This window comes from Panthera leo, chromosome B1, assembly GCF_018350215.1.
Source record: "Panthera leo isolate Ple1 chromosome B1, P.leo_Ple1_pat1.1, whole genome shotgun sequence".
Taxonomy (NCBI): Eukaryota; Metazoa; Chordata; class Mammalia; order Carnivora; family Felidae; genus Panthera; species Panthera leo.
In genome coordinates this window covers 81,127,479-81,154,873 of record NC_056682.1, presented here as the reverse complement: position 1 = coordinate 81,154,873, position 27,395 = coordinate 81,127,479, and the positions used below count along the sequence as shown (strand labels likewise).

Below are 27,395 nucleotides of genomic sequence, written 5' to 3'. Positions count from 1 at the left end.
GGGTCAATTAAAGTATCTGATCTAACGTTAAATCTATTTAACATTATTATCCTTTGCCTTTTAATAAATCTAAGCCCTGTCCACCTCATCTGCTGTGATTAATTGGCCTTTATATATCCTCAATGAACATGAATGCTAGTTGGGGGTGGGAGGGGATGAATGCATAGGTTTTAAGCAGAATCCCTGAAAGATTCAGTTAAATTCTTGCTGACATAAAAATAACCAAAAAGCAGGGCTCCTGGGTGGCCCAGTCAGTCAAGGGCCTGACTCTTGATTCCAGCTCAGGTCATGATCTCAAGGTTTGTGAGTTGGAACCCCGCATCAGGCTCTGTGCTGACAGTGGGAAGCCTGCTTGGGATTCTCTCTCTCCCTCCCTCTCTGCCCCTCCCCTGCCTGTCCATTCACTTTCTCTCTCTCTCAAAAAATAAATAAACGTAAAAAAAAATAACCAAAAAGTGAGGTCCATCTCTGTTAGGTGATCGGTTGACCACTGCTTTATGCACAAACAGGAGGGAGAAGGGCAGAGAGAGTCCCTAATACTCAGAGAGAGGAAGGAGCACATGAAGAGTTTTATTTCAGTAACTGAGTTTTACTAAACTTTAAGTATTTTCCATTAAAAGATGATAACAGGGTATGAGTATATGCAGACAAGTTTAAAATGTTTTCCTTGGGTGGTGCTAAATATTACTGAATCACGTCCCAAGTTATCTCTGTTGAGAAGTCCTGACTATTTCTGTTCCATTGGTTGATGCTTCCAGCAGCCAGGGAAGGGCTGGTAAACATGATGCAGAGCAGAACATCACATAACAACAGAGGTAGAACCCAGGTAATAACTAACTAGAGTGAGATATGGGCAGCTATAGATGGGGTGGAAAAAGAATGTAGGACCCATGCAGGAGAGGGCACTTATTTCCCTTTGTGTCCCTAGTACCTAAAGCTGGGCTTAGAAAATAATAGGAGCTCAATGTTGAATGAATGAGTAAGTGAAAGAAAACAAAATAATAAGAAAGAATAATACATAATACATATAATACAAAACAAAAAAATAAGAAAGACAAAGACCATAAAGAAAAAATGGAAAGACTAAGACCTCAAGAATAGAGTTCATTTAAACCCCTAAGACATCTTTACATACTTGTGCCAGGAACCAAATCCTTCATAGCCAATGATAAATGAGGCTTTGCTTTTGATAGGGCACCGTCCCTAGTACTATGCTTGTGGAGATCCTTGAACCATGCGTGGGACCATGTGATGGTGGAAAATGGTCCCTCTGGGCTCTTAATTCCCCATAATTCTTGGAGACATGAGTGCCTGGGTATCTTCACAATGTATTCTGGCTGTGTTTCAACCTTCTTTTCCAAATGTTTTTTTAAACCAAAGTTACTTATAAGTAGCAATAAATGACTCATTTTAATTTCCCTTCCTCTCTCTGTTCCTATGTCCTCTCCAGTGCAGGTGCTGAAGAGCACCAAAACAGCCAACCGGCGGCAGGAGGAGGAAGGGGAGGGAACCCCTAAACTGTGAATGAGGCCCCAATACTTAACCATTCACTGTTTGTTTGTTTGTTTGTTTCTTGACCACTCACTGTTACACACAGGATGAACACTGTAGCTCTGGGTGTCTCCCAGAAAGCCGAAAAAGAGTCGGATAGGAAGAGCTTTCTAACATAAACAATGTGTTAGGAGAAAATATTTTCAACAGCATTAAAATGGGATAAACAGGGCACAAAGGCTTTAGCACAAGGAACCGAAGGAGACCACCATCTGTCTCCATTAAATTATCCTCTCACTCCCCAGTTTTCTTCTTTATTTTTCCACAGCTCTTTCAAACGAAGTGAAGAGAAAAAGATATTTTCTACATATTGTCCAGTATGTGAGCTAATACGTAAGCACTGATGAATTCTAAGTGACGACTACCACCAATATTCAACTGCACAGTGAGGCATGCTGATTCCACTCTCAAAATAAGTCCCACAAATCACTGCAACTTCACCTTTCATTCTCATTAATCCTTTGCCTCTGCTGAGAGCCTCTCTCCCTCTCGACCAGAGGGGCCATTAAGTGTACCTTTGGCTACATGTATGTGGACCACAGGACTCCTCCAGTATGGTATCTCCATGAATACCCCCACCCCCAAACACTAGGAAGAATTTCTACTAGCAACAATAGGGAGGTGTGTGTATATGTTTAGGTGGGTTTAGGGGGATAAGGACGATAGTAGTAGGAAGTAAGGAAGTGAGTTCATAAATCATTCTCTAAACAATGACCCTCACCGCCTGATTTTGGACCTAGGGTCACAAGTATATTCTATCACTTCTCCCCCATTTCTCCAGCTGTGGAGATAAGTGATCCAAGCATGTGGCAAGTCACAGGAAACCAGGAAATGTGCTTGAATCCAGCTGCTATCCCATATTTAGAAAATAGGAAGTAAATCAACTCACAGCACCAACTCAGGATGGTTTAGATTTGGGAAAAATAGATACATGGGTTCAGTAAATAGAATTATGAGGAGGGGAGACCAAGATCCCTTCAGAAAGAATGTCACTGGTCCTCATATTTGGATAAAGCAAAAATGCCACTTTTTAATCCTTTGTCTTCACATAAGAATAATAGAGGCCATTAGGGAGAAATAGAAACAAAGCAAGCCTAAAGTGAGTAGAAGGAAGGAAATAATAAAGATTAGAGGAGAAATAAATGAAATAGAAACTAAAAACAAAACAAAACAAAAGAATAGAATAGATTAATGAAGCCAGGAGCTGGTTCTTTGAAAAGATAAACAAAATTGACAAACTTTTAGCCAGACTCACCAAGAAAGAAAGAAGACTCACATGAAATCAGAAATGAAGGAGAAATAGTAAATGACACCACAGAAATACAAAGGATATAACAGAATATTTAGGAAAAATCATATGCCAACAAATTAGATAACCTAGAAGAAATGGATAAATTCCTAGAAACATACAACCTTCTAAAACGGGTTCAGGAAGAAATAGAAAATTTGAAAAGATCAATTACTACCAATGAAACTAAATCAGTAATCAAAAAACTTCCAACAAACCGAAGTCCAGGATAAGATGGCTTCACAGGTGAATTCTATCAAACATTTAAATAAGAGTTAATACCTACTGATCTCAAACTATCCCAAAATATAGAAGAGGAAGGAAAGCTACCAAATTCTTTCTACAAGACCATCATTTACCTAAAGACACTACAAAAATATAACTATAAGCTAATACCTTTGATGAACATAGATGCAAAAATCTTCAAAAAGCATTAGCAAACCAAATCCAACAAAACATTCAAAAAACCCTTTACCATGATCAAGTGGAATTTATTTCAAGGATGCAAGCGTGGTTCAATATTTGCAAAGTAATCAACACGATATATCACATTAACAAGAGAAAGGATAAACACCATATGATTATCTCAATAGATACAGAAAAGCATTTGACAAAGTACAACACCTACTCATGATAAAAGCTCTAAACAAAGCAGGTTTAGAGGGAGCATATCTCAACATAATAAAGGTCATATATAAAAAAAAAAACACACAGCTAACATTATACCACTCAATGGTGAAAAACTGAGAACTTTTCCTCTAAGATCAGCAATAAGACTGAGATATCCACTCTCACCACTTATATTCAACATAGTATTAGAAGTCCTAGTCACAGCAATCAGACAAGAAAAAGAAAAGAAGACATAGAAATCAGTAAGGAAGAGGTAGAACTTTCACTATTTGCAGATGACATGACACTATAAATAGCAAACTCTAAAGACTCCACCTAAAAACTACTGGAACTGATAAATGAATTCAGTAAGGTCACAAGATACAAAATTAACATACAGAAATCCATTGTATTTTTATACACTAATAATGAAGTAGCAGAAAGAGAAATTAAGAAAACAATCATATTTACAACTGCACTGAAAATAATAAAATACCTAGGAATAAACACAATCAAGAAGGTGAAAGACCTGTACTCCAAAAACTATAAAACATTCATGAAATTAAAGATGACAGAAACAAATGGAAACATGGTTCATGCTCATGGATTAGAAGAAGCAATATTGTTAAAATGCCCATACTACCCAAAGCAATCTACAGATTTAAGGCAATCCTTATCAAAATACCAACACTACTTTTTGCAGACTAGAACAAATAATACTAAGATTTGTATGGGACCATAAAAGACCCTGAATAGACCAAGCAATACTGGGACAGAGGAACAAAGCTGAAAGTATCACAATCCCAGATTTTAAGTTATACTACAAAGCTGTAGTAATCAAAACAGTATAGTAGTGGCACAAAAAATACACACATCGATCAATAGAACAGAATAGAAAGCCCCCAAATCAACCCATGCTTGTATGGTCAATTACTCTACAACAAAGGAGGCAAGAATATGTAATGGGGAAAAGACAGTCTCTTCATTAAATGGTGTTGAGAAAACTGGACAGCTACACGCAAAAGAATGACACTGAATCACTTTCTTACAGCATACACAAAATTAAACTTGAAATGGATTAAAGACCTAAATATGAGACGTGAAACCATAAAACTCCTAGAAGAAGACATAGGAGTAATTTCTCTAACATTGCCCATAGAAACATTTTTCTAGATATGTCTGCTCAAGTAAGGGAAACAAAAGCAAAAGTAAACTACTTGGACTATACCAAAATAAAACGCTTTTGCACAAGCAAGGAAAACCTCAACAAAACGAAAAGGCAATCTACTGAGTGGGAGAAGATATTTGCAAATAATATACCCAATAAGGAGTTAATAACCGAAATACGTAAAGAACTTATATAACTCAACACCTTCAAAATTAATAATCCAGTTAAAACTGGGCAGAAGACATGAATATTTTTCCAAAGAAGACATACAGACAGCCAACAGACACATGAAAAGATGCTCAACATCACCCATCATCAGTGAAACGCAAGTCAAAACCACCATGAGATAGCACCTTCAGTCAAAATGGCTAATATCAACAAGAAACAACAGATTTTGGAGAGGATTTGGAAAAAAGGAACCCTCTTACACAGTTGGTAGGAATGCAGACACTGGTGCAGACACTGTGCAAAAGAGCACGGAGTTTCCTGAAAAAATTAAAAACAGAATTACCATATGATCCAGTAATTCCACCACTGGATATTTACTCAAAGAAAATAAAAACACTAATTCAAAAATATATATGCACCTCTATGTTACTTACAATAGCTCAGATATGGAAGCAACCCAAGTGTCTGTCTATAGATGAAGGGATAAAAAAGATGTGGTCTATATTTATGCAACAGAATATTACTCAGCCATAAAAAGGACGGAGATCTTGTCATTTCTAACAGCATGAATAGACCCAGGGGTATTATGCTAAGTGAAGTAAGTCAGTAAGAAAAAGACAAATACCATATGATTCTACTCATATGCAGAACTTAAGAAACAAACGAATAAACAAAGAAAAAAAGAGACAAACAAAAAACCAGACTCTTAAATACAGAGAACAAACTGATGCTTGCCAGAGGTGTGGTGGATGGGGGTATGAGTGAAGTAGATTAAAAAGATTAAGAGTACACTTATCTTGATGAGCACTGAGTCATCTATATTATTGCTGAATCATTATTTTGTATACCTAAAATTAACACTGTGTATTAAAAATTTTTTAATTTAGAACTTTATTTATTTATTTATTTATTCATTTATTTTTTTTTTTTTTAAGAGGAACAGAGGCACCTGGGTGGCTCAGTCAGTTAAGCATCTGACTCTTGATTTAGGCTCAGGTCATGATCTCACGGTTCCTGAGTTCGAACCCTGCATCGGGCCCCAAGCTGACAGCATGGAGCCCACTTGGGGTTCTCTCTCTCCCTCTTTCTGATCATGTTCTCTTTCTCTCTCAAAAATAAATAAATAAAACTTAAAAAAAGAAGAAGAATAGAAGCCATAAGGGAGAACAGTTTGCTTCATTACTTTCCCATTCTTGGTCTAATATGGACACTCCCCTACCCAACAGAAACATGTCCCATTGCTCTCAGGTTGTGGCTATCTTCTGGAGCTTATGCACTGAATGACCCAGGCACTATCACCCGCTTGAGCCCCTGCTCAGTGGGTGATGGGCCACTGAGCAGCGGACAGGCTGCTTGACAGTGGAGAAAGGATTTCCTTCTTCAGAGGTAGATCTGTGATACCTGTTTGTACCCAGATGAGCACAGAACCCATTGGGGTTTAATTATACACGTGAATGAGTTAAAGGTGAAAGGTTAATAAGGCGATGAGGAGAAAAACCCCTGTGGAATGAGAATGTTTTAGATCTCTCGTTGAGGGAAATAGTGGCCATGCTCTTCCTCACAAGACTATAACTGTGGTAACATATAGCCAAAAAGGCCGAGACCTTTTTGAGGACCATGAAAACTAGGGCGGTAGAGAAGATCCTAATGCAGTGATAGGGCACGCAGCTTCTACCAGGCAGGGAAATTTGTCCTCTGTGTGAAAAATGGAATAGAATGTTTGGTTACTCAAATATTTGCGTCCACGCCGCAATTGGATCCCTCCAAAAATGAAGCTCCTTCTTCGAGCTGTCACCATTGAATAGAACTTATTAGTGGCCTCTCTTTGCCACGGTTCGCGTTATACCTGCAGTCATTTACACCAGAACACAGAAAACAACACAGGAACGAGGAGGGCACACTATTCCAGCTGCAAACACATTTTCTAGGTGGCATTCTTCATTCTTTTGCTCAGTATTATGAAAGGAAGACCTGGAACCCCTCCACACTTCATCCTACCCTGCCTGCACTCCACCCCACCCCCACCCGCCATCCTACAGCCCTACCCTCACCCCTTACAGCTGTGATCAAACCCTTGCCTCCCCCAGTTCAGCCAAACAGAAAAGGAATCTATAATGAAGGTGGAGCCTATAAAATTCCTTTCAGAGTTCTTGCCTGGCTTCTGGAAACGCACGCCAATACAAATTTTCGTGGCTATACTAATATATGCAGCTATGCAACAGGGAAATGATAATAAAACAAAAGCCCTTTTGAGTCCAGTCCTTCTGAGTCCCAGGCCTCAGTGTGGGAGGCGGAGGAAGCTGGGTCAAGAAAGCAAAAGGGTGAGCAGAGGGGTGAGGGCTCTAAGGGGAAAAGGAGTTCCCAGAGGCTCTGGCCCCAGGGGTGTGAACCGGAAAAGCTCCTGCATTAAGGCGGGGAGCAGAGCAGCAACAGCCATTCAGGTGTGTCCCTCCAAGACCTGTAAGCTGTGTGTGAAATTACAAAATGAATAGAAGGGTGCATACTGGTCAAAGAATGAGGGTAACGCCAGTTACGGTGGGAGAATCTGTTCGAAGCAAGTTCTTTCTTCTTGCTGAGAAAAGGATGGTGCTTCCAGAACTGCACATGGCAAGTTGCTACTCTGTCTGCCTGAACAGTCAGGTAAATAACACCACTGTACCTCCACTGAGTTTAACAAGACCTAGACCTTCAAGAAAATGATTCTCTTTGGTATATAAACATGCCACATTTTTATCTTATTAAAGTGATCTATTCCCTGTTTGTATAAGACATAGTTTTCACACTCCAAATACCTTCAATTCTCACTGAGTTTTCAAGTACTAAAAAAAGAGTCTAATTCCTTATTTAAAGATTTAACTCCTGGGGTGCCTGGGTGGCTTAGCTGGTTAAGTCTCCGACTCTTGATTTTGGTTCAGGTCATGATCTCACAGTTTGTGAGTTCAAGACCCATATCAGGCTCTGCGTTGATAACATGGAGCCTTCTTGGGATTCTGTCTCTCCCTTTCTCTGTCCCTCCCCTGCTTACACTCTCTCTCTCAAAATAAATAAACTTAAAAAAAAAAAAGATAGAACTCCCCCAGTTATGGGTTTTCTGTGTACGTGTGTGTACATACATATATACATATACAGATACATATATGTATACATATACATATACATGCATATCCCAAGAGTTGCTTAGGATATATATGGCATGAGGACAGTGATCTAGCCATTAGCTGTAAGCCCCATTACTAGTCACATTCATTGTAAGTCATTTCAGAAGCTGACATACAAATACCCTTTGCCATCAGCTGAATCATAGAATGCTATGGCAAATGCAGAAATCAGACAGGCCAACTGCACTAGGGAGGTCTGTGTTAAATAAATTAGCTTTCATAGGCTTTATATCTGAAAATTAAATGCTGTGCTCACATAAGCAAGCGCAGGCTTTCATTTTAATACTAAACTATTCTGCATTTTCACTTAATTTTTGGAATTACAGAAAACATGACGGTGCTCACAAGCAACAAAAGAAAAAACAGTGAACCTGGACTATATCAAAATTAAAGCCTTTTGAGCTACAAATAATGCCATTAAGAAAATGGAAAGACAGTCAGCAGAATGGGAGAACATATTTGCCAATCAGGTATCTGATCAGGGGCTTAGATCCAGAATTGCTAAGGAACTTTTACAACTCAAGACTAAAAAGACAAATAACTCAAAAAGCAGGAAAAGGACTTGAATAGACATTTCTCCAAAGAAGATACACAAAATGGCCAATAAGCACGTGAAAATACCCCCGCTCTTAAGTCATCGGGAAATGCAAATCAAAACCACGGTGGAATACTAGTGCATACCCAGTATGACAGCTATAATAAAAAAGACAGGTAATAATAGGTTTTGGCAAAGATGTGGAAAAATTAGAACTCTCATACATTGCTGAATGTCAAAAGGTGCAGCTGCTTTGGCAAATAGTTTGACAGTTCCTCAAAGTGTTGCATATGGAGTTACCATTGGATTCAGCAGTCCACTCCTAGGTATACGCCCAGGAGAAACTAAATATGAGTCCAAAAAAAACTTGGACATAAGCGATTACAGCAGCCAAAAGTTGGGCAACAACCCAAACTTTCATCAATAGATGACTCGATAAACAAAATGTGGTATTATATCTATTTTATGCCACATAGAAAATTAATATTAATTATTGATGTATTTATTCCAATAATATTCAATGGAATATTATTCAGCCATAAAAAGGAATAAAGTACTATAGATGAGCAACAAAGACGAACCTTAAAAACATTATGCTAAGTGAGAGAAGTCAGTTACAAAAGACCGTATATTGTATGTTTTCATTCATATGAAATGTACAGAATAGGCAAATCTATAAAGACAAAGAGCAGATTAGTGATTGTCTAGGGTTGGCGGTGGTATGGGGATGGTTGAGGACTGACTGCTAATGGATAGTTCTTTTCAAGGTGATGAAAACATTCTATAACTAACTGTGGTGACAAATGCAAAACTCTGTGACTATACTAAAAACCATTCAACTGCACAAAAGCCAACATTGCCCAAGAATAATCATGAAAATTAACAACAAAGAACACTGAGAAAAGCAGTATTAATCTGAGGCTCACAACCAACACTATCTTGATTTATTAAGTACATGTGTCCTTCTACAGAAAGGTTCCCAGATACCATTATTTCATAAGTTAAAAAGAACCTCTACTGAAGATGCTCTTTTTAAAAATAAGATGTACATTAAATAGAGCTTTGCTCCCTGTCAGCCTTAACGTAGGCATGTTACTCAGATGGACAAAATTTATTTCTCTCATTGACCATTTCCTCGGCACAGGGTTTCTCAAAACTTAGCTGTCAGGTTCACTTGGAGGGCTTGCAAAAACACAGAGAGCTGGGCCTCCAACCTCAGAGTCTGAACAAGGTCCAGAGTAGAGTTCAAGAATTTGTATTTCGAACATTTCCCTATCCTCCCCCACCCATGCTGATTCTGCCAGTCTGGGGACCACTCGTTGAGAAGCAATGCCACAGCACATACAGAGTTGAGGCTGGCTAGGCAGAGTCCTGGCTGGGCGGGTCTTCCCCAAGACTCTACCAGAAAAGAAAGGTAAAAGTCATCCAAAGGCCAAAACGCATTTACATTCAATATTTAAATAACAGCAATTACCATAATCTGCTCCTCAAACTTTTGTGGTTCACACATATTGTTTATCTTCCAGGTTTCATGCCACCCCCATTCTTGCCCACCCAAGACACATTTCTGGGGATTCTTCTCCCTCACAGCCATCCTATAAGACCGCAGCCATGTCTGCCCAACGTGACCTTATCCCTAGTGACAGAAGTTTCCACTGGTGGATCCCACTTGGAGCTGGGGCAATCAGCTGGAATTTGGAATTGGGACTAAGAAATTTCTGTCTGGCTCCTCTTTTGAATAAAAGGCAAACTCAGAAAGCTGCAAGAAATTGCCATTTTCCACCATGTGAACTGGGTAATCGAAAAAGCCCATCTGCATTGCACAGAGAAACAGGGATGAGGTAGAGAATGAGAGCTTTCTGGTTTCCACATGGTCCTCCAGACTCCGGCTTCAGTGAGGGACACGCCTTTCTGCATCCCTCCCCTGGGGTTCCATAAGTTTACCCCAAACCTGCATCTTCTGTTAAACTCCCCTGGCTTGCCTAAACCGGCTGAAGAGGATTTATTATGTACAACCAAAAAGGCCTTAATTAAAACTGTTAATAAAGTCAATTTGGGGGTCTCTTTCCTCTCTGTTTCAGTTCCCCCCAGAGATTAAACTCATCTTAAACTTCATCGCACCCAAGTTCACCTGCTTCTAAATATTTCATAGCTATGGGACACCTGGCTTCCTCAGTTGGTAGCATGCAACTCTTGATCTTGGGGTCGTGAGTTCGAGTCCCATGCTGGGGATAGAGACTACTTTAAAAAATTATAATAAATAAATAAATAAATAAATAAATAAATAAGAAAATAAATTAATATTTCATAGCTGAAGCCCTATCTTACTCAGGAGATTCCCTGAATCCTACACCATTATGTATTTCAAATCTAGGGCCTGCTTGGATTTCTCTAGAAAGGCAATTATAATTTATTGTTCTCTCTAAGACTAGACTGGGATAAATAAATATAAATCAGAAATGAATATAAATCAATTCAGTTTCTTTCCTTGAGCAAAGAAATAAGAAAACCTATAGATGTGTTTCAAATTAAGGTCTAATATTAGGTTGTATTTACCATGGTAGGTAAATTTAAGTGTTTAGTTTTTCATTAATGTTTCTGAAATAACTTCAACTTTTATTTTTGTGGAATTCATATTTTTGAGATTGCATTCTTAACCCGCTACTTCTAGGTTCATCTACAAACATGTTACATTTGATGTATTTATTCCCTCGCAAGCATGTGGCTCCCCAAAAGGAGAAGGGGCATTTCTTTATCTCTGTGTGTCCAGCTACTTCTCTCACCGCACAACAGAGACAAAACAGATAAAGTTTTGTGTTGCCTTCAACACTGCATCTCATCTGCAGCAACACATCTGTTCCATAAGTTTGTGAGGTCACCAGACGTTGCAAAACCAGGGTTTAATAGTGACAGGATTCTCTTTGTCTAATGTTACACATCGTCTGTATTGAACTTAGGATTTTGGCCTCCTTAAATCGAGACTTCTGGGAATTATCTTTGGCAACTATGCGCTTTAGCAAAAAAGTCTGATTGTTTTGGCTGCCTTGTGTCACATAACAACAGGTAGTCACAGACATCCAGCAGTTTCCTTAGAGTGGGTTGCTTTCTTTATGGTAATCAATTTACTTGGCCCAGCTGTCAGGCACTTGACTTCCCAATTAACAACTGGAAGCAGAACTTGAGCTGCAGGAAGGAAGAAAACTCAGATTTTCCCAAACACACAGTTAATGAAAAATTTAGCCTAGCCTCTACCTCATCTGTGTTTTTCCCATAAAACGTAAATGTCAATTTGGAAAACAATATACCTACAGACATTTCTCCACACAGGAAAGTTTCACATGATATTTCACTAGGCCCTGTGCCCAACATCCATCATTGAGGAGTCAACATAAATTAATTTAAAACTGGAAATGAGGCAGCCAAAATTGTTGACCAGTTTCCTTGTATTAATTCAGTGAAAAGACTAAGAGTGCCTGCACTACAAATCACAGTTTCTAATCTCAAGGGAATAAGCAACAAAGAAGAAAATCCTTTTATTCCACATCTTCTCAAATCTGGAAGAAGGAAAAAAAAATGTATACTAATGCATGGGGCATACTTTTCTCACCCAACTCTTCCTGGCCGAAAGGATTTTTCTCCATGCCACAGAAGACTATAAATGAAAATCAGCAAGGCAGGAAGCAATAGGGACTCCTGTTCATGAGAATGCCTGCAGAAGGGCTTTGTGGGTATCAACCCAGGTGAACCTAATGCAGCTTTGACTAACCTGCATGTGTGCAAGGACATCCATGTATGGACAAGAGCAAGACCTCTTGTCCATAGAGGGATGGGAACTATCGTGGGAAAGGGGATTTGAAGACACCAACAAGTCCTTTACTTGGATGTCTTTGAGTGTATGAATCCTGAAATTGCTAAAATTACATCTTGAGGAGAGAGAGCATAGGAAGTCTTTCCCTAACATCCTTCCAAAAGCACTGCTTCATCCATGATTAGAAACTCTAATATCCACTTTAAACCCAATAAAGAGTGAGTCCTCTTTACCCTGTGGCTTAGGAATGGAAGAAGCTTGTTTTTAAGTTACATGTCTTGTTTTAGGACTAACTTGGAAACTTCTTCACAGTTTACCTGATCATAATCTGCTAGAGGGTAGATGTGTGGAGTTCTAAGTGCAAAATGCTTGTGGAATGGAAGCCACTGCCCTGGTCTGCCTCTACTAGATCATAACCATCTAGAAGATAGGGGCTGTGATGCATATCCTTTTGACCTAAGTCTCCTGCAAAAAAAATGTTGGGGAATTTTTTCAGGACAAAAAAAGAGTTATGTTAGTTGTTCGAACAAGTTTTCACTTCCACGCTAGGAAGCAGGGCAGATGCCCTTTGGAAGTACGACTGTGTCATAACATTCAACTGTTGTTGAATAGCACATGTACTCAATGTAAGTCAACATAAACATTTAGAAGGGTCACTGTTGTCTACAAATATCAGTAAATGTGCAAGGCTGTATGACCATATTCTATTTGAGGGATATCATTATTATCTAGGAAATGATTTCATACTTGAGTGTCTCAAATCACATCTGTTAAAAGGGTCAGGATAAAATGTCTTCCTTAAAGAACATCTTTTCACAGGACACTTGGGTGGCTCAGTCAGTTAAGCATCTGACTCTTGATCTCAGCTCAGGTCTTGATCTCAGGGTCGTGAGTTCGAGCCCTGACCTAGGCTCCACACTGGGCATGGAGACTACTTTAAAAAAAAAAAAAAGTTTCCTAAAATCTCATTGCATATTATCTTTTGGTGCCACCCCAGCTCTCCCTGCTCACAATACTGGTTGCATAACAAACTCTGAAACAGAAATAGTATACACTAGGATCCTACCAACAGGAGTTACTGCTGATAGAGGGTCACTGCCATATGAAAGCCTATGCTACACAAGAAGAATCAGAGAGCTGTGTGATCCCTTTGAATTGACTGGAAAAACAACAGACATTATACTCTGTCACTGAGACTTTTCGACAGGAAGGAGGGCTCAAATATATGAAAATATGTTGGCCTGAACACTATTTTTTTAAACTTTCAGCTTTCGGCAATCAGCATAATCTTGCTAGACCTCCCATCTGTTAAAAAGAAGCTGAACCATCACTGTGAAGTTTAGAAAAACGGGGCTATAATAAGGATGTAATAACTGTCTTATGCTTTATCTATAATAAATCATATTCCCCTGAAGTTCCAGTGTGTTCTAAATTAACATCAAAGGAAAGAATTCTTAACCCCACCAACTGGCAAATACAGGAATTTCAACTGTTCTGATATAATGGCTCTAAGTAAATCACTATTAATTTCTTACTTCCCAACCTACTGGTCAACCAGAAACACAGTCAGAATTGCTGATGAAATTACCAGGAACGAATATCCCTAATGTATTTCCTGCTTTCATCCTCCAAGCACAGCAAGTTACAAACTGAAAGGGCTTTTGATTCATATTAACATTTTGAATATAGTTTCTAAAAATCACCTTTAGTGAACTGAGGCTGGGATATGACTTGGTAAGTATTATTATTGATGTAACTTTTCTTTCCATGCTCTGAAAGTCATACTTTTGAGTTCAGAAGACCCTAAATTTTTACCTGTTTTGAAGGCACATATGGGAGACTGCATGGAAAAGAACCCAAAATACATGAATTTCAAATTATAACCCATTTCTCCTACCACTGACAGGCTGGGATTACATTTAGATATGATTAAAATATTATTCATTCATCCCAAGAACTTAGATTAATTATTATAATATTCCATTATGAAATTTTCTCTTCATAAAATCTCTTATTGCCACTCTATTGGTAATTACTTCAAGTGCCATCTCAACTGCTTATTAAGAAAAATATTTTTAATGGTTCTTAACGAATACAGTATAAATACACACAGAAAGAAAGGTCCTCTATTAAGAAAGAATAGATATTTTGACCAATTAGCAGAAGTGCTTTGAACGTCATTAGAACCCACTTAAGACTATGACCTGCATCATCTTAGAAAGCAACAGTGTCTTCCAACAATTTCCAGGAAAAGAAGGCTGTATTTCACAAGACAGGTACACAGTTAACGTCCGCAAACAGACTCGTACACACGACACAGGAACGTGAGCCAAGTCATCCAGTCACTCCTGAATTCACCTCAATAATGTGATGTTGCCACCATTAGGCTAATTACAACCCATGCAGGAAGGAGCCCAGCTGACTTCAAACGAAATGAGCAGAATGTGAATATTTTAGAATAAACCAAGTACCTGATAGTTTCATGAGAAGTTCGGACGCTGCTTTGACTGACATATCCGGCCTTAGCACGTTCCCCTTCCCCTCCTGGGGCTTAAGGGTGTCCTCAGCGATGCTTGGGGCTGACACTTCAGATTCCGGGCTGAACACATAGCTGGACCGAGGCAAAGCGGCACTTAAGGCCTCTTCTTCCTTCGGCTCCTCTTTCACTTTAAAATTAAGATTCATGGGCTCCTTCTGATTTGCAGCTGTCAGAAGAAGAAAGGTATTGTATATATACATATACAAAAGGCCACCCCCCCCTCTTAGCTGCCCCCGGACTTAATGAGATATGGAATGCACAATCAGTGTGCCAACAGCAAGAGGGACCACAACCCGATCAAAATAGGATGGGACCTGGGCAGAAAAAAATACAACACGCTCCGCGAGCACAGGACTCTGAAGAGTGTGGGCTTCTGAATCTTTGGAACCCATCATAGTTGAAGAAGTGCTGCCTCTACAAAGTGGTCATTTTCTCTCTGGTTTCCCCAAATGTCTTCTTTCCTGTATATGCTGCTGCCTCCCTGACCTATAAGCATTCTTCCCACTTAATCCTATTATAAAATAATGCTTTCAGGCAATTATCCTGCCAGAAAATATTCAATAGAAACATGAGTCAGAGGCAGTCCCCGAAGCCGAAACCTGGGGTGGGGTGGGAAGGTGACGAATTTGCCAGAGAAAAGCTCAAACTAGAGATATCCCACTCTTGCCTTATTATAAACTGACGTTCCTGACCCTCGAACACTGGGGCACGCACTTGGAACTGTTTTCCAGTCACGGTGAATAAATCCGCATCTGTGGTTCAAGTCATTTCTAAGCCCACGTTGGGCATTTTTTTTTTAAGGATTTTATTTTTAAGTAACCTCCACATCTAACGTGGGGCTCGAACTCACAACCCTGAGATCAAGAGTCACACGCTTCACTGACTGAGCCAGCCAGGCGTCCCTCACAATGGGCATTTTTTAAAAGAAATGCTTTTATCTTGAAATAATTTTGGATTCACAGAGAAGTTGCAAGATGGTTCACGGAGTTCCCATATATTCTTCGCCCAGCATTCCCCGATGCTCATATCTTACATAACCATGGTGCATTCGTCAGAACTAAGAAATTCACATTACTATGATCTAAACTCCAGATTTTATTCAGATTTCACCAGTTTTTCCACTAATGTCCTTTTTTCCATTTTTAGCATGGGTGGTTGGTGTGGAGTGTGCGGTCAGGGCAGAGCTAACTGGTCTATTATGGGATGGATTCTGTGGCTTGGCTACACCATAACAAGCCTTCCCCAACTGAGCTACTCACTCCCTGGGAAAGACCAAGAAGGAAGACAAGCATCCTCTTCCACCACTGGCCACTTTCCCAGGCATCTTGCTCCCCTTTAATGGGCCATGCAGTAGGACCTTTAGGTTGGTTATGTTAGATGTGTCGGTCTTTTGAGAAAGAAGATCTCTTCCTAATATACATTTCTTAGTAACACTTATTAGATGAGCCAAAAGCCCATTCCCGCTTAACACAAAAGAAGATAAAGATAAATCCACAAAGCTTTTGACTTGTTGCCCACCACCTACCGTAGCCTATACACAACCATAAAGTCCTTTCTCCCTTGTTCCCTCTAAGGATATACATTCTGGAATCACAAGTTTACACAGATCAGCGTATTAAGAAACTGGACCTTGGAAGGCTAACGTGACATTTGGAAGTGTTACCACCAGAAAGATGCACAGCTGGCACTAGAACCTAGTTCTGTGAGCTGCCCCCCTAGGTTCCTTATTGACCTCCACCCTTACCTACCTCCACCTCACCACTCCTCCACTTCGGGTCCCTGTGCTATAAACAACACGTGAATGTAATTTGACCTTCAAATACCACCTTCTCAATGAAGTCTACCTTGACTATCCTATTCAGAATTGCAATCCCCACCCCATAGACACCCAGTCTCTCCTACCTTACTCTAATCTTCTTCTTTTTTTCCCCAAAATACTTATCACTTGATAACTTATTGTTAAGGATTTAATTGTACCCACCCCCACCAGTTCTTATGTTGAAGCTCTAACCCACATTGTGGCTGTACTTGGAGATAGGGAAATAATCAAAGTTATAAGAGGGCATCAGGGTGGGGCCCTAACCCAATATGATTGATGTCCCATAAGAAGAGACACCAGCAGGCATGCACACAGAAGGAAGATCATGGGAGGACACAGCAAGACGGTGGACATCTTCAGGCCAAAAAGGGTAGCCTCAGAAGAAACCACACCTGCCAACACCTTCATCAGACCTCCAGCCCCCAGAACTGTTAGAGGTAAGTTTCTTTTGTTCAAGCCACCAGTCCTTGATATTTTGGTATGGCAGCCCAAGCAGACTAATCACATACCGTATAATTTTGTTTTTATTTATTATATTAACCATTATGGTCTGTTTCCCTAACTCAAGGGTAGGCTTCAAGAAAGCAATGACCTTAACATTGATGTATCTTGAGTGCCTAGAAGAGTGCCTAGCACATATGAGGTGCTCAATATGTATTTGTGGAATTAAAAAAATATCGTAGCTACAAATTAGTGACATCTGATGGTGCTTCACTATTACTTGTGGAAAACAAAAACTAAGAATCCCAAAATATCAGAAGTGCTTTCCTTGGATCTGATCATTAGACTGGGAAAAAGACCTAGAGATAAAAGCTTTGCTATCTACACCATAGCACTTACTGAGGTATCTGTGAGTAATCATTCACTTGGACTCTGGCATTACTAAAGGAGGAGTCCAGAAAAATTTCAAGAAAAGAGGTCCAAATCTGGCCCTTTGGGGCACCTGCCTGGCTCAGAGAGTAGAACATGTGACTCTTGATCTCAGGGTTGTGAGTTTGAGCCCCACGTTGGGCATAGAGATTACTTTAAAAAAATAAATAAAATAAAATAAAATAAAATAAAATAAAATAAAATAAAACAAAATTTGACCCTTTGGGGACAATGCCATCAGAATCTAAACCAAAGAGAACAATGATGGTCTCTAAAGCAATCCTCACGTATTTCTGACCTCAACCAGGAGGGTGCCTCCTAAGAGGACTTTGTTTATTTAGCATACTTCTCTCCTTTCAACCACTTTTGGTGAAGGGGGTGGGAGGGGTTTGCTAGCCATCTCCTAAATCCTCTCTGGCCCTATTCCTTTCTTCCAGAACCCTTCATAAAATCCTTTTCCAAAAGTATCCTAGTTAGTCACAACAGAATAATTAAGTGGTGTTTTGTCTATTAAGTCTGAAATCGTGATTCTTTGGGAAGGAAAGAATAATATTCAAAGTTATGTACTTTTAAAAATGTTCTGTATCTTTTATGTTAAAACTTTTTAAAGTTCTAAGGTGAGGTTAGGAAAGAGAAACTATCGAAGCCCTAGAAGCAAAATCCCAATTTCTAGAGAGAGCAACCTTAAGCTGACACTCTCTGAAGATATAACCAGCTTCTACAAGTTATTAGTTACGATACATGCGTACATACATAAGATTTCAGAAAAAAAATTAGCATTGTTAGTACAACTCAGATTTAACAGAACTTCAGTAAGACACTTAAAAAGACAATAGGCAAGCTGGTATGTTGCTGGATTATAAATGTGCAGACATTTCATACATGGTTTTCATTCTGACAATGTCAAGAATGACATAACACTAGTAACTTTCTGGGGAAATGTAAATATAGTTAGCAACAGATCACACACACAAAAACAACGTGGGAAACACTCATTTGCCCAAGTTTTAATTTCCCAAACACTTGTAATTTCCCAATTTAATTTCCCAAACACATGTAAAATAGAAATATGAAGGCTACCCTCTTATTAAAAAAACTTTTTTTGTTTATTTATTTTTTAGAGACAGAGAGAGAAACAGAGCACGAGCAGGGGAAGGGCAGAGAGAGAGAGAGAGAGAGAGAAAGAGACAGAATCCGAAGCAGGCTCCAGGCTCTGAGCTGTCATCACAGAACCTGACGCAGGGCTCGAACTCACAAACTGCAAGATCATGACCTGAGCTGAAGTCTGATGCTTGACCGACTGAGCCACCTAGTGCCCCTACCCTCTTATCTTTTAATTACCAGAAATATTTATACTAAAAATAGTACATAAAGCTTACATTTTAAAATTAATCTGACTGAATAATTGCCATAGTTTTTTATTATCTTGCTTTTGTCTTTTTATCTTACTTTAAAAAAGACCCATTCTCTTTCTACAGAAAAAGGTCGAATTAAAGATGTTTTCTTTTTTTTGTTGTTTGGGGAAACTGCTATGAAAAAAGGAACAATTTACAGTTCACTGCCTAGTCTTTACTTCATTCTTCCCAACACAAAAATCTGTGCGCATATGGAACTCAATTCGTAAAAGACTTTCACAGCCTTTACCCTGACTTCTGTTTATGTATCTTAAAGTTTCCAGATACTCCACTTTTAATGCAGTGAGGAAGCCCCATAATCAAGAGGCCTCTGTTCCCAACATTTTAGGACCTGAGCTACTTTGATTATAAATTATGTGTACCTGTAAGTTCACACACTCAAATAGAACTGGGCTGCCATTTAAAGGAAATAAATCAGCTTTTTGAGGATTTAAAAAGGATGTAAGATAAAGATTCATATGGGAAATGAATAGGAAAGCCACTGGGATAAAATTATCCCAAATTTCCAATTATAATAGGCAAAGATTAAAAAAAATACACACACACATATATATATCCCTCTTTATAGCAAAGGGTGATCAGTTCACGCTGAGATCCCTTCCAAGTGCCCCAACTCCCCCAGGACAATTCTATAAATGTCCTTAATAATAATGCACACACCTAGCATTTGAGAAGTTAACAAAAATTGGTGCTTCCATCAGTCACAGGAGGTAGATATTATTACTACCCTTATTTTATAAGTGAGGGAACTAAGAGCCCAAGAGGTTAATAAACCAAACCTTCCAAATCACAGAGACACTAGGCTTCAAGGTTTCTGGCCGAAAATGCACCCAAGCTCTCTCCTTTCCCTCCAAGCGCTTCTGAGAGGGATACTACCTTAAGAGGTTGGACTATGGGCTTTGGAAATAAGAGATATGGAGTGAACTAGGCTTTGTTAATTAAAGGGAAAGGTGGGGACATGACCTAGAGGTAAGGGACAGAAAACGTCCCTTTCTGCAGGAAGGAATTTTGTCAACATCTAAGAAGGTGGAAGAAGAAGACTGGACTGCACCATGGCCGCTGCTCTTCTGTTTTGTCCATTCCCTCCGGGGAAGGAAGAAGATGACACTTTCCCTGCATTTAATAAGACAGGACTCTCTTTCAGCTCAGAATCTGGCAATTGTGGGGGGCGCCTGGGTGACTCAGTGGGTTAAGCGTCTGACTTCGGCTCAAGTCACGATCTCACAGTTCTTGGGTTCCAGCCCTGTGTTGGGCTCTGTGCTGACAGCTCAGAGCCTGGAGCCTGCTTCGGATCCTGTGTGTTCCTCTGTCTCTCTCTGCTTCTCCCCCTCTTGTCCTCTGTCTGTCTGTCTGTCTCTCTCTCTCCCAAAGATAAATAATAAACATAGAAAAAAAATTCTTTTGAAAGAATCTAGCAATTTTGTGAATGCTGAAATGCTACATGAAAAAGGTAGGCCATGAAGGATTTTATTTACTACCTCACCCTTCAGCACAGCCAGGCTCTTGGACTTGGAAGGGACCACAGATTGGTGGTTTTCAAACAGTGTTCCAAGGAATCCTAGGATAAGCTTCAGGGGTCCCAACAAATGTTTGTTTCCAATTTAAGTTTTTAAGATTCTTTAAACTAATTTAAAACTTAATTTAGAAATGTGCACAGTCATCTGTGTTGTAATGGAGACCCCTAATTTTTACTTGTGTTGACAAGTTAATTGAGTTTCGTTATCACTTATAACACATTGCCTCCCATTATTACAGGAGTGGCAGAGCTCTAGGAATACGTCATTAGTAAGGAGGAGACTGGCTCTGCACTGATCTTTCAAAAAATTCAGGCCTGAGCATGTATGTCCATGTAAAACTGTACAGTTGTGATCCTCCTGGAGTCCATGTGCCTGCCTTACATCATCAGGCTTTCTCACCCTCAGCACAACTGACATTCTGGGCAGGGTAAATTTGCCGCGGAGGGCTGTCCTGTGCGGTGTAAGATGTTTAGCAGCATCTAAGGCCTCTACCCACTAGATGCCAACAGCACTACCCCATCATGAAAACAAAAACTCACTGTCAGCTGTCCCCCGTGCACACCTCTGGTTGAGAGCCACTACCTTAAATTAAATGCCAGGGTGGGTTCAAGTGTATCTACTTTGGTGAAGCTTCTGATCGTGGCCGACAGACAGACAAGTGCAGATACACAGATATATCTAGTCTATCATTTACAAAGCACTTAAAGTGGACCAGGAAGTATGCTAAGTGTTAGTTTATTTGAAATAATTTATTGGCTCTTCACAGCAACCGTACTACTGTCCCATTTTGCAGCTGAGGAATCTGAGACTAGAGAGATTAAATAAATTTCCAAATAACAGTCCATGGAGCAAAGCTGAAGTGGTTACTATTGAATCACAAGTGGCTTTACTGCATAGAGAAAGTGTTAAATGCTTCTGGTCTTATGATAAGGAACGAGGGCGGTTGCTTAAATGTTGTCAACTTGGAAGCAAAAACTTTTCATTATTATACTCTTTTTTCAAGCAGCTGAATAAATTTAATTAAAGGCATCTTGAGATTACAAGGCGAATTGTTACACGTCTACTCTCATTGGCCACAACATCCCTGTGTAAGTGGTGTTTCTTGAAAGTGCAATCGGCAAAATAAATTCAGAAATGTCCTAGGGGCTCACGCTGCTACATGGCCTCTCTCGACCGTAACATTAATTGCATGTTGTGTGCTTATCACGCAGCAACTTGGCTCTGGTTGCTGGACTGTTTGAATAAATACATACAAGAAATGTGAACTTAAAAAATAAAGTTATATTAAAAAACACACATTCTGTGTGTTTTACATATTGAGTCTGCACTTCAGATTCTGTTTGAAAAAAATGAGTTTATTCTTTAAAAAATGAAGTGAAAACCATTACTGTTTCCGCTTCCTTTATTTCATGATAAGTAAACACAGGCTCAGAGAATGATATGACCTGTTGAAAAGCACACAGATCATTAATGACAGAACCAGAATCAGAGCTCAACCCCCCATATTACAAATAACTACCCAAGTCCCCTTAGCAGTATATGCAAGTACATATGATCTGGCAGGACCTGGGATTATTTGACAACCTGATGCACTTTAGGTGAGAAAAAAAATAAACTGCCTTCTAAAATTATAAGGAAGGCCAAGATTTAGTTCAATAATAATTAATTATAGTGGAGCATTGCTTTTAGATGCTAAGCATATTATATTCAAATAGAATGTTTAAGACATTAGCTAAATATTTTTAAATGTTGCTCTCTAATAAGGTAAACTACTTAATTTGCCTTAAGTAGTTTTATAATTAGTGTTTAGCGAAGTTTTAACCATCTCATATTTCTCATTAATCCCCACCTGGGCTCATCTTTATTTCTGTATCAGTGTCCTCAAAGCAAAACCACACAGGTCCCCTATGACAGCTACGACCACAGTATACACACAGTGACAAAAGGGAAACAAAACAGCCTCCAGGGCAGGGTCAAGGGTAAGAACAATGAGCGGTGCCTCAAGAACTGTAAAATAAATAAATAAGGTTTTCCTCCATGAACTAAACTAGCAAAATCAACACATCATGAGCAAAAGTAGCTATCTGCAGTAATCTGCTTAACAGACAGGGTATCTCCCATGTCGAGAGCAGGAAGGACAAGTCCTGAAGAACCAATCAAGGCACGAGTAGATGTGAAAGAAAGCTGCATTTTAAATTTATTCTATTAACACGTACAAAGAATGAAATGTATGAACAGCAGTGAAGTGATTTGTATGTATGAACAGCATGAAGTGATTTGAGACTTGAAAAAGAAAACCTAAAGATTGGATAATATGTTTCCAACACTTTTCAGGGAAGTTGGTGACCATCTGCCCCAAATGACATCTCCTCTTGATTGTTATACTTGTCATTTTAAATTACCCTGCTGACATTCTGGTTTACACATCAGTTGTTAAATGATTTTTGTCATTGTGGAACACCCAGAGAGTTTGAAGAACTCTAGGCTGTGGTAGACTATAAAATGGCCATAATGGAGGGGCGCCCGGCTGGCTCAGTCGGTAGAGCATGTGACTCTTGATCTTGGGGTCCATGCGACTCCTGATCTTGGGGTCGTGATGCAGAGCTTACTTAAAAAAAAAAAAAAAAAAAGGCCATAAGGATTCCCTCCCTGAAGCCCCACCCCCCCTGGAATGGGACTTTGCAGCTCCTCCCATCAAGAGGTGGAGTATATTCTCCCACTCCCTGAATCTGGGCTGGAGCTGTGACGTGCCTTGGTCAACAGAAGGTGGTGGAAGTGAGGTTGGGCCAGTTCCTAGCCTAGCCTCCAAAGGCCTTGTGCACTTCCACTCTCTCCTTTGGAACCACGCCCGGCTGCCGTGTGAACGAGCCTGGGCTAGCCCACTGAAGGGTGAGAGACTCTGAGGAGCAGGGAGAATTCATCCTAGCTGAGGCTATGCTAGACCAGCCCTCCCCCAGCCCATGTGGCCACGGACTTTAGATGGATGGGTCAGCCTGGAGAGACCCAAAGCAGCACCCTGCTCAAACCATGCCCAAATTGCCAATTCATAAAACCCTAAGCTAAGTAAATGGCTATTAGTTTGAGCTGCCAAACTGTGGATGAGTTTGGTACTGAACTAACTGTGTGAGACACTCCAGTTCTCAGACTTGGCCTTACAAGCTGAGGGCCTGGAACACGGGACTCGAGACCACACCAAGGGACTCACAGCCTTCAAGGCTCCCTTTGAACAGCTGCCTCCTTTCCGCAGACCCCCCTCTGCTCCATCTTCTTTCTTCTAGCACTATGGAGCTGATTGTGAATTTGCAAATCTTTTTTAAGTGAAGTAATATCACAGCCTCAGAAAACCTGACTTCTAGGACATGACTAATGGAATATCTTTCTTATAATCCATCATGAAATGCATCGTGGATGGTACAAAGATAAAGATGTTACAAAAGAAACATTATCTGTTCCCTTCCTCCCACCCCAACACAAACCACAGCAACTTGAAACAGTTCAAGAGGCAAGACTAATAATACACAAGCAATAGAATGAACTACACAAATAATACCACCACCAACCTGAGCGATAAAGACTCTAAATATCACTGGAATTCACAGGGGGTGGGACGGTTGGCAGTAAAGACCAGAATAACAGGAAAAGGCTCTACTGAAGAAGGGGGAACCAAAATATTCTTTGAAGGATGGCCAGCATTTGCATAGGCCACACAGTAGGGGCGGGCATCACAGGACTGGGCCCCGACATTGCTAGAAATTCTCTACAAAGATGCAGAACCACTGCGTGTCAGAGGTGCATTAAAATAGTTAACTTAGTTTTAAGAACAAAATTATTCTTTTTTGAAAATTCTTATTCCGCCCCTCCCGCATTTTACTTAACAAAGGGGAAGATCTATGGGACGCCACAGTTCAAATTACCAGACCCCTGGAACAACATGAGTGAATTCAGAGAGACGGTAGTGAGAGGCGTGTTATGTATGAGCTGGTGAGGACTGTCAACATTTTTCCAGACAGGAGTGAAGATATGGTTACTCTGTAGAAAGAAGTCAGCCAGGGGCATAACCTGATGCAAGAGGTATTAGAAGAAGAGTCTGTTAGAATGTCACTGGAGGGCCTAGAGGGGGGCAGCTGGGGTGGAGAAGGCACCAGGGAGGGCAGCTAAAGGGGCAAGCTGGCTAGGTGTGAGCTGATGGCCAGGAGACGCTGCACGCAGAGGGATGGATTATAGATATATTTTGAAGACACAAAAAATTTAACCAGATTAGTGACTGAATTAGCATGCATTAGAAATGATGCCATGGTTTGAAGCCAAGGAAAATAAACAGCGAAGCAGACGGAGGTCAAAAGACAGTTCGCTCAACTGAGAAAAAAAATTAGGTAATAGCTAATTAAGTGGTCATGAGCCAAGGCTTTGCAGTTAGGCAGAGCTGAATCTTTGCTCTCTCCCTTGTAGCTAAAACCTTTTAAGCCTCAACTTCCTCATCTATAAAATAGGTTTAGTGATATTGACCCTCTACGCTTTCAAGAGGGTTAAATGAGAAATTGCATGAAGCAATTGGCACAGTGCCCCGCTCACTGTAGACGCATTTGATTAGTAATATGAAAATAGTAGTAGAAATAGAAACAATAGTAATGAACAATAACAAGTAGAAGAAAATGTACTTCTGAAGAAAGGAAGAAAATGACTTGGATTCAGGTTTGCAGAAACACAGACTTTGATACATTTTCCCAAGGATCTATCAAGATAAAAAATTATTCTCAGGGCAATTCTAGAATTAGGTATACTCTATCCAACACAGTGAGGAAAGAAAGATCTGGATTCCAGTCATGACCCTTTTACAGTTAATCTCGTTGAGTCTTGCTCTTTGTCTACATGCTTGTCACGAGACAATGTATTTGGAAACACGCCATGCACTGTAAAGTCCTACGGAAATATTAGTTGGCCTTACTGTTTTTACTATTTGCACTAAGTAATTCCTGAAAAGCCTAAAAGAATTAATGCAACTTCCAATGGGGTCTAACATACAGCATTCAGAGAATGGCTCCCTGCTGGGGACTCTTAACTCTGAGACAGCAAACAAGGTCAAAGAACACAGCCAAGTTTGATTGTGCTGCCTCCTTACTTTGTGATTTGGGGTATAGGCAGCCTTGGGGAGGGAATGCTGGAACCAGTTCAGTCACTTCTTAGGAGTGTAAACTTGGACAAGTCTCTTAATCTGTTTCTCAGTTTTCATCTGTAAAATGGGAATACGAATACTTTCTACCTACAGAGTTGTTATGAAAATCAAATGAGTTAAATGGCACAGAGTAAGCACTACCTGAGTGATTGCTGAGGAAAAATAAGAAACAATGAGTAGATGTCACAAAGTCTCTGCAGACATTTCTGTACATGTGTGTATAACTCCAGGCCCCCTTTCTTATAAGGCTACCTGCTCCTTTTGTGACTCAGATCAGTCCTTGTCTCATGGAGTGGCAAGTCATTGAAAAACAGGAGACACACACTCTCTCTCATATGTATGAATCGCCACTGGGGTCAAAAAAAAATCCAGGATTTCAAAAGGATATTCAGGCTGCCTGCACGGATAAGGTCCTAAATGCAGCTTCTGACACCAAGAATTTCAGTCACATGATCAGTGAGTGCTCATCATGAGAAAAGCAGGGCAGGGTTAAAAAGTAAGGTCAGGGCGCCTGGTTGGCTCATTCGGTGGGGTATGTGATTCTTGATCTCCGGGTTGTAAGTTCGAGCCCCACATTGGGTCTACGTAGAGATTACTTAAAAAAAAAAAAAATCTTAAAACAATAAAATGAAATAAAATAAAAAGGGCCAAACTGAGGGCATAAAGGAAGGTTGTTAAAAATAAACCCACTGGAGAAAGCACGTTCAGGGATGGGGAGTGGGAGCCCCTGGCTACTGGCACTGAAGTCTTAGGGCATGACAGGCACAAGGACAGCAGTTACTTGCAAGAAGGCTCATTTGTAAAGATGTTTTATAGAAAGCCAATCAGAGCCACCAGGAGATAAGGACTACCTGGTTTACTGGGTATCTCCCACCCCTCCTTCTCCAGCAGCACAAACAAAGGCATCGCAGGATAGGGCAGCTGCCATTTACAGACTAACTGTATTGTGAGGGCAGATGCATCCAGTTGTGTGAAAGAGACAGAAGCAGAAAGAACAAAGGCCTGCAGGAAACGGCAAGATAGGACACAAACACATTCACCAAATCACCTGTATTTATACAAGAAAGCCTTTGCTATTGTAACCGCTGAGCTCCTAATAAACCAGAAACAATTCAGCCTGTACCCATTTGTAAGTCCCTGCTTTAAAAATGCCATCTCTGCCTAGTTAGAATTATTTCAGACTCAATTTTATAAAATTAATATAATGTGGGAGACAGTATAAAAAAAATTTTTTTTTGCCCGTTTTCCAAATTAAAAATAGTTGAAATGACTTGTATCTTTTATTTTGGAAAACCAGCGACAAAAAGATATTCCCAGCCCGCGACCGGAGATGCCAAGTTTCTGTCAACTGCTTGGTTACAAATGGAGAGTTAGAATTAAATTTTGTATCTTGAAGAGTATAGCTCTGAGGAAGAGAAATGATGCAAAGACTATTGCAAGCAACTGTTAATCAGGCCTCTAAGGATGGCACTCCCAGCTCTTTGATGTTCTAGATGAGTCTCGAGACTTTCTGTTTCCAACTGGAGAACACTAAAATGCTTCTTTTCACTCCCCTGTCATGAGGCCCCACAAGGAAAAACAAGGGGCTCAACAGACATGACTCACCCAGGCCTCTCATTCATGTCAACATTGACCTGTGGTGAGTGCCCCAGATCCTTCTTGCACCACCAGGCCCCTTTGAGTGGTCTGAGATAGAAAGTAAGGGGAGAGAGCTTTACTTGAAACAAACAACACCACCACCACCAACAGCAACAAAAAACACTAAAAACCCCACAAA

At 40.1% G+C, this 27,395-nt stretch overlaps 1 protein-coding gene across 5 annotated transcripts in view; it reads right to left on the bottom strand.

Moving 5' to 3' along the window:
• The window catches only part of ZNF827 (zinc finger protein 827), a 172,994-nt gene that overhangs the window by 93,277 nt on the left and 52,322 nt on the right, over nucleotides 1–27,395 (bottom strand). For all 5 annotated transcript variants that reach the window (XM_042935378.1, XM_042935382.1, XM_042935383.1 and 2 more), the window contains exon 5: nucleotides 14,757–14,990. In XM_042935378.1, coding sequence (XP_042791312.1) covers nucleotides 14,757–14,990 — 234 coding nt within the window. The remainder of the gene's footprint in view (nucleotides 1–14,756; nucleotides 14,991–27,395) is intronic.